Here is a 12,409-nt window from a genome sequence, read left to right on the forward strand (position 1 = left end):
TGCATATCGAGCATAGCCAATAGCACATCATTTAATACGCGTCGGAATAGCCGACAGTCAAAGTACTCTTCTTACTCAAAGGACATGCCGAGCTTGATGAACGGTACCGCCGTGGTCTTATTTCGGAAAAGACGAAACAGAATAAGGAGTAAGAGTGATCACACGCCACACACTCACTCTACCTTCTGCGGGGTTAAGAGTTGCTTTTGAAGCCACCCTTTATATCCTCTAGCCTAGAACATGAATTAGCAATACACAGGTCATAAGGCAGAATATGTTTAAATTGATTTGATGTATACACTGCCCAAATGCTGTTAACACTCACTAAACCTGTTCTCTACCCTTTCTACTCCACCCCGCGTCTCTTTTATTTTTTGTGGATCGGGTACACCGTCTGTATTCTTTTTGTACACCAATCACCGCACTAACCCATTCTGTGTGTTAATTATGACGGATGAACAACCTTGGCATACGTGATGATATTCTTGTGGGGAGAAGTATCTTAAAAAGAACTCTTCTCTTTCTTGCTTCTTTCATTCTAACCACCACAATTGGATTCAGTCGGATACTTTTATTGCTTCTTTTCCTGCTAATCCTCTTTTGTACCTTTCTCTCTTTATACCTCCTCTTCTCACACAACAATCATGGCTGAATACAGGGAAGTTCAATCTTTCCCAATCGCTCCAAGATTGACTCAAAACCCAAAACCACACGTAAACGATTCAACATACAAATCAGATCATGCTGCCAGTCTAAAGAACCCAGACGAATTCTGGGGTAAATTGGCTCGTGAAATGCTTTCTTGGGATGTGCCTTTCCGTACCGTTCGTGCTGGTGGCTTCGAGAATGGTGACGTTGCTTGGTTCCCTGAAGGTCAATTAAATGCTTCTTACAACTGTGTTGACAGATGGGCATACAAGAATCCCGACAAAGTTGCTATCATCTACGAAGCCGATGAGCCAGGAAATCACGAAGAAGTCACTTATGGCCAACTCCTCGTCCAAGTTAGTCAACTGGCAAACGCACTCAAAAAGATGGGTGTCAAAAAAGGTGACAGTGTGATCATCTACTTGCCAATGTGCCCGCAAGCAATCGTCTCTCTTCTTGCTTGTGCACGTATCGGTGCCGTCCATTCAGTCGTCTTCGCAGGTTTCTCTTCTGATTCCTTGCGTGACCGTACCGTTGATTGTGAAGCCCGTGTTGTAATCACAACTGATGAAGGTAAACGTGGTGGACGTACAATCGCAACAAAGAGTATCGTTGATGCTGCTTTGAAAGAATGCCCAAAAGTGGAACACGTAATCGTTGTCAAACGTACAGGGAACGAATCCGTTCAATTGCAAAAAGGTCGTGATCAATGGTGGGGTGACGTTTGCAGTCGTGAACGTGCATTCTGCCCACCCGTTCCAGTCAATTCAGAAGATCCTTTGTTCATCTTGTACACTTCCGGTTCTACAGGAAAGCCAAAGGGTGTCGTTCACTCTACTGCAGGTTACTTGTTGGGTACCGCTTTAACGGTCAAGCACGTCTTTGATGTTCATGAGAATGACAAGTTCGCATGTATGGCCGATGTCGGATGGATCACAGGTCACTCTTACATCTGTTATGGTCCTTTGATGAATGGTGTTACCACTTTGGTGTTCGAATCCACTCCCGTCTACCCAACCGCATCTCGTTACTGGGATGTAGTGGACAAACATAAGATCACACAATTCTACACTGCACCTACATCTATTCGTCTTTTGCGTAGATTGGGTGAAGAGCACGTCAATAAGGCCGATTTGAGCTCTTTGCGTGTGATCGGAAGTGTAGGAGAACCAATTAACCCTGAAGCATGGGAATGGTACAACAAACATGTTGGTCGTGAACAATGTGCGATTGTGGACACATATTGGCAAACAGAAACCGGTAGTATTATCATCACACCTTTGCCAGGAGCTACAAAGACAAAACCAGGTTCAGCAACAAATCCATTCTGGGGTATCGATCCAGTCCTGTTGGACCCACAAACAGGCAAAGAAGTTACTGGAAATGAAGTTGAAGGTGTTTTGGCAATTCGTAATCCATGGCCAAGTATGGCACGTACAGTGTTCAACGATCATCAAAGATATTTGGAAACATATTTGCATCCTTACAGGGGATACTACTTTACCGGAGATGGTGCAGCTCGTGATAAAGATGGTTATATCTGGATCAAAGGACGTGTTGATGATGTTCTCAACGTTTCAGGACACAGACTCAGTACGGCGGAAATTGAAAGTGCATTGATCAGTCATCCTGGTGTCGCAGAAGCAGCAGTTGTTGCAATGCCAGATGAAACTACCGGTCAAGCAATTTGCGCTTACGTTACAATGAAGGGTGATTATGATGGTGCAACTGATGATTCTTTGACAAAAGAATTAGTCTTGGTTATTCGTAAGAATATCGGTCCATTTGCAACACCAAAGCGTATTATTGTCGCTCCTGATCTTCCAAAAACACGATCAGGTAAGATTATGAGAAGAATTTTACGCAAGATTGCCAGTAATGAAGGTGATCAATTGGGAGATGTTTCTTCCCTTGCTGATCCTTCTATCGTGGACAAGATTAAAGAATTGACTGCTAAGAAGTGAAAATAGTTACTAAATGAAAACAAAAGAAAAAATTATCGTTCTGTAGTCTCGTATTACCTGCTTACCAATGAGATTGAATACCATTACTTAAGTGTACAATGTGTGGGCGTGGGAAGTATTGAGGTGGATCACTTGGTCTATCGGATCTAAGATGTCATACTGGTAAATGTTGGATGCTTTGCTATGCATATCCATCATCATAGCGATTCAACATCAAGTCTTCTTCATCAATATAATTTCTGTACTTATTATTAACACGCCCTAGTTCTCATATCTGCGGCCATAGAACCGTGAAAGTACCGCATCCCGTCCGATCTGCGAAGTCAAGCACGATATCGCCTAGTCAGTACTGCGGTGGGGGACCACGCGGGAATCCTGGGTGCTGCAGTTCTATCTTTTGTTTTTTTGCATGGTCCTCCTTCCAGCTCTTTTCTTTTGTTAAAATCTTCAATGATGTATGTGCCTTTTTGGGAAAATTGAAATATTAAAATTGCGCAATACCAAATGAGTAGAAAATATTGTACATTTGTGTCTTTGATTCGAAAACTTAATCAAAAAGAGAGAGATAGAGAGAAAAATTGCTAAGAGGATAATAAATGAAAAAAGTCTATAATTGATTGTTTCACAAAGCCGCAGTACTTGGCGGAGTATCTTCAGCAGAAGCAGCCAAAACGCTCAAAGTGCTCAACCTGTTTGCAGCATCATGAGTTTTACTTCTGCTTAAAACCGATTGACGTGAATTCCAATCGGGAACTTCTGCACTGAATGTACGTTTATGTTTTATCCTTCTTTCGGCTGCACTTTGTCCCATCACGCCAAAAGAAGAAGCTCCATATCCGCTCCCTGGACGAGAATTAACACGAGAAGAAGATTCAGATTGTGCATTTCGTTCGCCTGCCGCTGCTGCTTGTTGTTGACCTTTAAGCCAAGGAAAGATTGTTGAATTTCGTGATTGTTGAACGTTTTGCGGTTCATTTACATGATCATCTGGTCCGGCCATTTGAACATCTTCACGTGAATCTTCCTTTTCTTCACTCGTAGGAGCGAGAAGTGTAACAGCAGTCTTTGCACCGGATAAGCCTAATGCACGATCAGCATTCGTCTTACTGCTCGAAACAAGTGTGAGCGAAGGTGAAGGCTTTTTACGTCTTCCTCCCACACCGTTATTGGAAGCAGCAGAAATCTGAGGCGTAACAGCCAATTGCAATGCCTTCGGTCTTAGTTTACCCGATGGGGCTTTTAATCCTTGTGCTGCTCTCCATTCTGCTTCACGGGCTTTAGCCTCTTCCAATCTCTTCTCTTTTTCCGCTTCTTCTTCTTGTTCTTTACGTTCTTCTTCCGCTCGCATTCTCATCCAATCTTCTTCTCCCATCACTTCTTTGCCCCATTTACGTTCAGTCATTTGGGCTACTCCAGTCAAATTCCGTCCAGCGGTATGATCATGTTGTGCACTTCCCGTTTCTCTTTCCAATTCAGCACGTTCCACTTCCGGTCGAACAGCGGTATGTTGATCGATTTGCATAGCAACTTGACTTGACAATAATCGTTCCCATTCAACAAGTTGATAAATTAAGCTAATATTGGGTGAAATACTCGATGATAATCCTTTCACCATTTCATAACAATCATGCATTCCAGTCAAATCTCGTGTCTTTTCGAAATCGTATTCGTATGCCGCTGCTTGCATTACAAACGCGATCACCAAAGTTGCACTTCTACTCACACCACATTGACAATGAACTAAAACGCCACTTCTGCGATCGTGAACGCTTGATCCTTTGGAGTTGATCACTCTAGGTGTTAGCCTTCCTGTGCGCAAGTCGATCCCCAGAGCATCTGCAATAATTGCACATCCCGTCACAAAGCCGCCCGTAGAAGACAATCCTGCCAAATCAGTCTCATCGTGTGTCCATGGTAATTTGATATACCGAATTGGCCATGTTCGATTAGACTTTGGACTTGGAGGCACACTTAAAGCAACTGCATCATTCGGCAATGCGATCGTATAGCTACCAGCGCTAGAAGATGCACTTGTTGAAGAAGAAGAAGAGATTGACGTATTGGCCATCGCTGGTGATTTTCGGGAGAATGTACTGCTTGATGGCGTTGTAACGCTGAAATCGGACGGTGAGAATTGCTTTCGTTCATCATGAGGCGAAAGGGAATCCATTCCCTCCGATGGAGCTGTCGAAAGATGTGAATTCAATGAGCTCGTTGCTGCACTTTCACCTCCTTCCTCTGTTTCTTCATCACCAGTCTCTTCCTCTTCTTCATCGCTACTGCTATCCGTGCCTGAACGATATGCGCCTGGTAACACTTTTGCATTACGTGTATTCTGGAAGCAGATGTTCAGATTTGGCGTTGAGGCAGTGTTACGAAGGTAAAGTGAAGAAGGTCTCGAGGATGTGGTACTGGGAGGCTGTTGAGATATTTGAGGAGGTGCTGGAGACATGAGAACGGGTGGAAAAGAAGTCACAGGCGTGAAAAACTTTTCACGGATTGCACTCATTGGAGGCGAGTCCGTCATTTTCGCTTCTGCACCTATTCTCTGCGTTAGATTCATCACCGGTGGTCGAGACGACGTAGGCGTAGCAGCTTCATCGTTCAACGTCAACCTTTTCTCCAATCCGCGCGATAGATTAACAGATTGACGCAAGAAACCAAGATCGTGCGAACTTTCATCACTTTGACATGGCAGTGTTGTCTCTTTGGCAACATTCAAGATCGTTGATATCCCCAGCCTTGCCAATGCTTGTTCATCCCGAGCGTTGAATTCGTCACCCAAAAAGAGACCTGGCAAAACTTCAATCGGACCCGATGCATACACTGAACGTGCATGTTGCAATGACGAGCCCTTCCCTGATAGGATATGCTCTGATGGATCTTGCCAAATCGCTGGAGGGCCAGAATTGGGCACGCTTGACTCTTTTGATATTGAATGAGAACGGGCGGGAATGTCGAGCAGAGGTAACGCAGGAGTACGATTGTTAAACAGTACGCTTGGCCGCCGTCTTGGTGCACCACAGAGTGTATCCCGTAGATCGTTTGTAGGACCCTGTCGATTTGCTTCTTCGTTCTTGTTCTCACCTACCATTGGCGATGCAGGTACAGATCGACTGCCAGGAGAAGCTTCTCCGCTCCGCTTTGAAGGTGTGTTTGGATTGAGTGCAAGCTTGGCAGGACGTTTGCGAGGTTTGTTGCTTGATGTATTTGTCGATAAACTCTTTTGCAAGCCTGGAGCATCTGCCCTTAGCAAGAAAGGCTGCTTTGACGGTCCTGCCTCTGCAAAATTATCCATTTTGAATGAATTTTCCTCAGAGATTTTTTGTCTCTTGATAGGATGTTGGTGAAATAAATCTTTTTGGTCAACCTTGTGTTCACCAAAGACACAAGGTGACGGCGATAAAAGTGGTGATGTTACCAGAGAATTACAAAATAACGATGTCAAAACTGTAGATGCGATCGGAAGCAACGTTTGACTTGCTTCTTCAAATGTTGATCTGGTTGGCGTTGGTGTATGTGAGAGCGGACGTTTGAGCATGAAGTTGGTATTTCAATTGTGAGATTGATGTACTCCAGAGAGAGTTGTTTTTTGTATTTTATTGAGTTGTTGAAGTGCCGTTAATCGTTCAGTCGATAGTTTATCCGAGATGCTAGTCGAGATGTCGAATTGGTTTCGGCCAAAGAAAAAAAAAGAGATTGATATTGAGGTAGTATGAAGGTGACCTGCTCCACGACAAAAAGGCGTGAAGATGAAACCTTGCTTGCGGTTGGCCTTTAATCTATTTACCCTCCTATCTTGTTAAGACGGATAGGAGGAAGGTAAGGCGTGACAGCTACGTCCAAATTACGTTCCCTTTTTTGGTTTTGTTTCTTGTACCTCCAGTAAGCTAACAATGCATGCTAGCCTCTCGCAATTGCTTCTCTTTATGCGATCGATGACAAGACAATCAAAGAATCAACACAAAGAGAGGAGGCAAGATGAAATGAAAAACCGAAAGAGAGGGAGAAGGAGTTTTTTGCTTTTTGTTGTCCGAGATGAAGCTTTTAGTTTAGTGTGTGTGTGTAAGTGTGTGATTAAAGGGAGTGAAATGAAAAGAAAGACGCCCAAAGTGTACACGAAAGTGATATAGTGCACTAATTGTGTACTGCATAGGTGTACCGCAAATAGCCGCGAAGTGCATTAATATAGTTTGTTAGGCAATTGATCAGTATCTCATTCTAATCAAACAAAAAAGGGCGTCAAACGCCAATGCATTTTTGCACTGCTCCTCTTCCCTTTTTCAACAAAAAAAGAGAAGGCGTAGCGGTGACCTTGTTCATTGTGTACTCTTTTGATGGCCCGAGACTGGGTAGTAAGAACAGCGAAAAAGTCATCATATTCTATATAACTCATCACTGCAATCCAAACAAAAAAGCCCCCCTTTCTGCCCCAAAAGATGATGTCACAAATCCGACACAAAGGGGGCGGCGCTCTTATTTGATCATTTCTCTTCCCTCCCCCCTTTGTGTGTTTTACAAGCAAACAAGCAAGAGAGAAGTAAGGATTATGTTACTTGCGTTGATTTATGGAACCTAAAGAATGCAATCAAGTCATGCGCACGGCGTAAGAATAAATGAGTGCTGCACTGCGCCTTCGGGCAAGTACACAGAGAAAGAGAAATACGCCAACGAATACAATAACGGTCCCAGTCCTGTTTGGCGTTGACTACAGAGAGAGAGAGATGCATGCACAATTATGCATTGAACCCGATCATTGTTTAAAAAGGGCGTAAAATGACAACTCATCATTCTAAAGTTCCAGTCCGAAAGGCGTAGGGATTATAGAAGGTGGGCGCAGCACCGAGGCGTTTGTTCTATTTGCTGATCAAACAAATCGTAATCTGTTTTTCATTAATCAGTTCATTAGAATGTTCTATTTTCAGATATTATTTAATCACAACTGTCAAAGAATTCCATATTGTATGTGTGACAATGATCGAATGCAGATTTCCTTCATGAGTAATTGAAAGGTAAGGAGAATGCATGCTGGTGTAAAAGTGCGCGTCAGGTTGACCGCACGCACTCCCTTTGTTAAACTCGCGTATTTTTATGAAAATGAGAAGAATGCACATGCCACCATCTCACATCAAACAATGGAGACGTAAAGAAAGTGCAACAGCAATAATCAAATCAATGCTGTGAATCTGGCCATGGCGATGGAAATCGATACATCGATGGCAGAAGCACAGCCAATGACCAACACAAACGGATCATCACAACAGGATAGCGATACATCCATACAAAAAGCAAACGCATTGGCTTCTTCTCTGTTTCAAAATGCAAATATCAAAATAATAGCTCGTGCGATCGATCAAACACTCAAAGCATTACTGATCCAGATTGGAATCGCAATACGTGCTCGTGTACGGCTGAATAATGTCTTGGAATCGATCAAAACGAGGATACAATTTCAAGCCGATATCCCGGCAAATGTCACAACGAATCCTTCCTCTCTCTTCTCAGGCGAAGAGCTAATCATTCTACAGCAATTCGGCCTACAACCTGAAAAGATCATCTTGTCAAGTCAAAGTGGTATTCCTATTAACATTGGCAAGACTGTTCCCAATTATGAAGCATTAGAACGGGAATGTGTACGATATAGAGCGCTTACGTCACAGCTAGCATTCATCGTAGACCATGCAAGACACTCCTTGCAATCAGCACTTCCACAAGCACTTGAACGAGAAGCAAAACAACAAGAAGAACAAAGGATCAAAGATCAACTAGCAGCGGCCGAAGCAGCAGAAGCACAACGAATCAAAGATGAACAAGCAGCCAAAGCAGCAGAAGAGGCTGCAGCTAAGCAAGCACAATCAGCACCTGCTCCCGCCGCAAAAGAAGGTGGAGATGCTATTGTGCTGGATGATGATGACGAAGATGACGATGTACCTTTGGCAGGAAAACCAACAAATGCAAACAGCAGCTCGAATAACAATGATGCGATCGATCTAACGGATGAAAGCCCGGCAAATAAAGTTGTACCGCTGCCAGCAACATCAACTGTCGTTCCTGCTTCTGAACCAAGTACGGGCGCTTTACCGACCGATCCAGCCGCTCTTCTGGCACAATTGACAGCAGCCGTTTCTGGCTCATCCACATTTGCGTCCAACAAAGATGGACAATCTACCACCACTTCTCAACCCAGTGATGGAAATGCTTTGAGTAATTTTGATTTTTCTTCTTTTGGTTTGAGTAATCCGATGGATACAACCGCAAACGATAAAGATGCATCTAATCCAAATACGATGGACAACATGTTTGGAGATATTGGAACAAGTTTGAATATGGGATATGATGGTTCCAATGATGCGGCAAACGGTGGTTTGGGTGATGTCAATTTACTCAACTTCAATCCGGAACAATTTGAGGGTGTCGATCTAAGCTTCTTAAACAACTTAGGCGGCGGATCTGGAGATGGAGGAACATCTAACAATGAGAACGATAGCAATTTGCTCGGCAATATTGACTTCAGCGCATTGCTTGGTGGTGGCGGTGGCGGCAATGGAACATAATGTATGAATTGCAATGTACTTCTAGCTCAATAAAAATGTATATCATGATTATAAAAAATGGAGTGATTGCCAGAAGAGTCAAAAAAAATGAGAAATGCTGGATCGGCAGTTAGCGTGCTCAAAAGGCAAAAAGAAAGGTCCTGCTGGGATTCGAACCCAGGTTAACAGAAGATTGTATAAGCGCGTTTTATTGCGTAGTCTCAAAATCTGCTGTCCTAACCACTAGACTACAGGGCCGAATGTGATATACAGTGTGAATAGAAACCTATATGTTGCAACCACTAATCATCTCTCCAAGTTGGACGGTTGCCGACGAAAAGTACTCTTTATTTTAGTGCACTGCATCAGTCAAGTGCAATGTTCGGTATTCTGTGCGAATAAATTAGGCTAATTTAAGCTCAACGGTTGATATTAAACGGCCAACGGTCCGGCTTGCATATGGCTGGTTCATGATTGTGGGGGAGAAGCACTCTGCATTCATTCCTACCATCTTTATTTTACAAACATGGTTGGTGAATTAAAAGGTGTTTTGGCAGCTGTGCCTACGCCAATGAACAAAGATGGAACAATTAATACAGCTATGGCAAAACCCATTGCAGAACGTATTCTCAAAGCTGGCGTTGATGGAATTGTGACAACTGGTACAACAGGAGAAGTGACAGCTCTGTCATTCGAAGAACATCAATCGATCGTAAAAGCATATGTGGAAGCCGTTCGAGGTAAAACTCCAATCATTGCAGGTATTGCAACAAATTCGACAAAAGAAACGATCAAATATTGTCAAAGTAGTGAAAAGATAGGCGTACATGCAGTCATGGTCGTTCCACCTTTTTATGATCCTTTACCTTTTAACACACTCAAGACATTCTATCAAACTATTTCGGATCATGTCAATATTCCAATGATGTATTATAACTTGCCTGGCGCTACAGGAGTTCATCTTACGGCAGAACAAATACGAGAGTTGGGAACAATCAAAAATCTGAAATACCTCAAAGACACATCTGGTAATGCGAAAGAGCAAGTCGACTTATTGGTATACGAACAACAAACTGCACAAGTTGATATTCAAACGTTCAATGGTTGGGATACATTATGCTTTTCTGCTTTAGCATTAGGAGCTCAAGGCATCATCGTTGGAATTGCCACGATCGTACCAGAAGAATGTGCACAATTCTACAAAACATTGGCTGTGGACGGTAACCTACAAGAAGCACGTAAGCAATGGGCATTCTTGTGGGAACTGGCAAGTTTTATGGAAAGCGTCAATTATCCTGCAGGTGTCAAAGCTGGTTTAGAAATCATTGGAATTGATGCTGGTCCTCTTCGTGAGCCGACATTACCGTTATCAAAGAATGAGTTGGAGCAGCTACGTGGCATTCTTGCCAAACGCACATCAAAAGATTGAATTATAGTTCATACTTTAACACCGTGTACATGCATATAATTTATTAATTTTAAGGGACTTCGGACCGTTGAATGGTAACAAGCCTCTTTTCATTCTCAGCTTTGAACAAGCTCATCATGCATGCATTTATACGCACATGATACGGTCACCGATGAATGAAGCAAAGGTAAAAGATAAGGACCATGTGGGTAATTAGAACGGTTCCGCGGAACTAATAAGAATGCACAACACTTGCAACCGTGCGTGCGCCGGCGTTAGTGTAAGGACCGCCGGCGTACATTTGATAATCAAGCAATGATTTATTGTAGTCATTCTTCTCTTCACTACCACCTAGATAGCACTTCAGTGTGGGTAAGAGATAGGGTTATATCGCTTGAACATCTGGAAATCAACTCTATAGTCTGTGTCGATTACTCCACTCTGCTGTACTGTACGTTGCTGAAACGTTGGTCACAAAAAAAAAACCCTAAAATCAAAAATGAATCGTTCTGCAGTATATGATGATCGGGTACACTGTATTGCAGATTTGGAGAAGGAAGGGATGGCAAATTTACCAAGAATGGTAGCAGGTTTCTTTTCAGGAGGCTCAATGGATCTTTTAACACGAGACGATAACAAGCTAGCATACGATCGATACAGATTACGGCCAAGGGTATTGATCGATGTGACAAATGTTGATACAAGTACTGTTTGTTTAGACAAAATGTCTGCTTTTCCTATGGGAATCGCTCCGGCAGCCAATCATGCCTTAGCACATCCTTCAGGTGAAGTAGGAACTTCTCGTGCTGCTGCCCGTAAAGGTGTTCATATGGCACTTTCAGTTTGGTCAAATTATTCCACAGCAGAAGTATGTCAGCAAGCAAAGACTATCAATCAGAATGAAATTGCTTATTGCCAACAATTATGTGTTCTCAAAGATGTCAATATCAATTTGAACGTTCTAAAAAGAGCAGAAGCAGCTGGCTGTAAAGCTGTGTTCATCACTGTTGATTGTCCTTGGCTAGGCAGAAGGCTGAACGAATTTCAAAATACATTCAGTCTTCCCTCAACACTCAAGTTTCCCAATATACCCGAAATTGATGAACCACAAAGTATGGTTACAACGGATGAAAGAATTGCCTATGATGCAGCATTAATTTGGCAAAAGATTCAATATTTCAAGCAACATGCAAAAATGCAAATTTGGTTGAAGGGGATCATGACTGCTGAAGATGCAGAATTGGCCGTTCAACATGGTGCAGATGGAATCATCGTTAGCAATCACGGTGGAAGACAATTGGACGGTACCCTTGCTACCTTGGATGCTTTACCCGAAGTTGTCAATGCTGTCAGAGGTAGAATCCCAGTTCATATTGATGGAGGTATTCGACGTGGAAGTGATATCTTTAAAGCATTGGCACTTGGTGCTGATTATTGCTGGGTAGGCAGAATCCCACTTTGGGGTCTGGCATACAAAGGAGAGGAAGGCGTATCAATTGCATTGAATATCTTGCACGATGAATTCAAGCTTGTTATGGCTTTGATGGGTTGTAAAACAGTCAAGGATATCACGGCAAAACATTTGGCAAGACTTCAATCTGACGGGCTGTATAAGCCGGTTGAGGAATATGATTGGAGACAACGTTTGCGCGATGCAAATGCGGAAATGAGCGAGCTGGCGAGCGATCAAATTCCCTCTCGCTTACAGTCTCGACTATGATGTGGAATGGGGAAAAGCTGTAGAAAACATATGTATATTAACCAAATTTGAGAATAACAATGTCATACAAATGAGTAGGAAAGGTACCGATCGGTAGAAAGGAATATCATTTATATATTGAGAACAAGAAATAATT

The 12,409-nt window shown here is 42.9% G+C and overlaps 5 protein-coding genes and 1 non-coding gene across 6 annotated transcripts; 4 read left to right on the forward strand and 2 right to left on the reverse strand.

The window, feature by feature from the left end:
• The first annotated feature begins 427 nt into the window (after positions 1-427).
• On the forward strand, positions 428-2,715 carry FA14DRAFT_80075 (acetate--CoA ligase). Its single transcript, XM_025502917.1, has one exon. It carries the CDS (start codon positions 645-647, stop codon positions 2,610-2,612), a length of 1,968 nt encoding a protein of 655 aa, XP_025353285.1. The 5' UTR covers positions 428-644; the 3' UTR covers positions 2,613-2,715.
• A 358-nt stretch (positions 2,716-3,073) lies between these two features.
• Positions 3,074-6,330, reverse strand: FA14DRAFT_80127 (phosphatases II). Its single transcript, XM_025502918.1, has one exon. The coding sequence runs from the start codon at positions 6,151-6,153 to the stop codon at positions 3,235-3,237; it is 2,919 nt and encodes a 972-aa protein (XP_025353286.1). The 5' UTR covers positions 6,154-6,330; the 3' UTR covers positions 3,074-3,234.
• A 1,401-nt stretch (positions 6,331-7,731) lies between these two features.
• On the forward strand, positions 7,732-9,215 carry FA14DRAFT_162167 (uncharacterized protein). The gene has a single exon (XM_025499454.1). It carries the CDS (start codon positions 7,805-7,807, stop codon positions 9,164-9,166), a length of 1,362 nt encoding a protein of 453 aa, XP_025353287.1. The 5' UTR covers positions 7,732-7,804; the 3' UTR covers positions 9,167-9,215.
• Positions 9,216-9,301: 86 nt separating this feature from the next.
• FA14DRAFT_t37 lies at positions 9,302-9,403 on the reverse strand. Its single transcript has one exon. It is a non-coding gene; the product is annotated as a tRNA-Gln (tRNA).
• A 218-nt stretch (positions 9,404-9,621) lies between these two features.
• On the forward strand, positions 9,622-10,656 carry FA14DRAFT_192031 (aldolase). Its single transcript, XM_025501909.1, has one exon. It carries the CDS (start codon positions 9,672-9,674, stop codon positions 10,572-10,574), a length of 903 nt encoding a protein of 300 aa, XP_025353288.1. The 5' UTR covers positions 9,622-9,671; the 3' UTR covers positions 10,575-10,656.
• A 254-nt stretch (positions 10,657-10,910) lies between these two features.
• On the forward strand, positions 10,911-12,351 carry FA14DRAFT_162168 (FMN-dependent alpha-hydroxy acid dehydrogenase). The gene has a single exon (XM_025499455.1). The coding sequence runs from the start codon at positions 11,053-11,055 to the stop codon at positions 12,271-12,273; it is 1,221 nt and encodes a 406-aa protein (XP_025353289.1). The 5' UTR covers positions 10,911-11,052; the 3' UTR covers positions 12,274-12,351.
• Positions 12,352-12,409: the final 58 nt, after the last annotated feature.

This window comes from Meira miltonrushii (genome assembly GCF_003144205.1).
Source record: "Meira miltonrushii strain MCA 3882 unplaced genomic scaffold FA14scaffold_4, whole genome shotgun sequence".
Classification (NCBI taxonomy): domain Eukaryota; kingdom Fungi; phylum Basidiomycota; class Exobasidiomycetes; order Exobasidiales; family Brachybasidiaceae; genus Meira; species Meira miltonrushii.

Coding starts and splice junctions, on each gene's coding strand:
- FA14DRAFT_80075 (XM_025502917.1), top strand. CDS start 645: ATGGCTGAATACAGGGAAGTTCAATCTTTCCCAATCGCTCCAAGATTG.
- FA14DRAFT_80127 (XM_025502918.1), bottom strand. CDS start 6,153: ATGCTCAAACGTCCGCTCTCACATACACCAACGCCAACCAGATCAACA.
- FA14DRAFT_162167 (XM_025499454.1), top strand. CDS start 7,805: ATGGCGATGGAAATCGATACATCGATGGCAGAAGCACAGCCAATGACC.
- FA14DRAFT_192031 (XM_025501909.1), top strand. CDS start 9,672: ATGGTTGGTGAATTAAAAGGTGTTTTGGCAGCTGTGCCTACGCCAATG.
- FA14DRAFT_162168 (XM_025499455.1), top strand. CDS start 11,053: ATGAATCGTTCTGCAGTATATGATGATCGGGTACACTGTATTGCAGAT.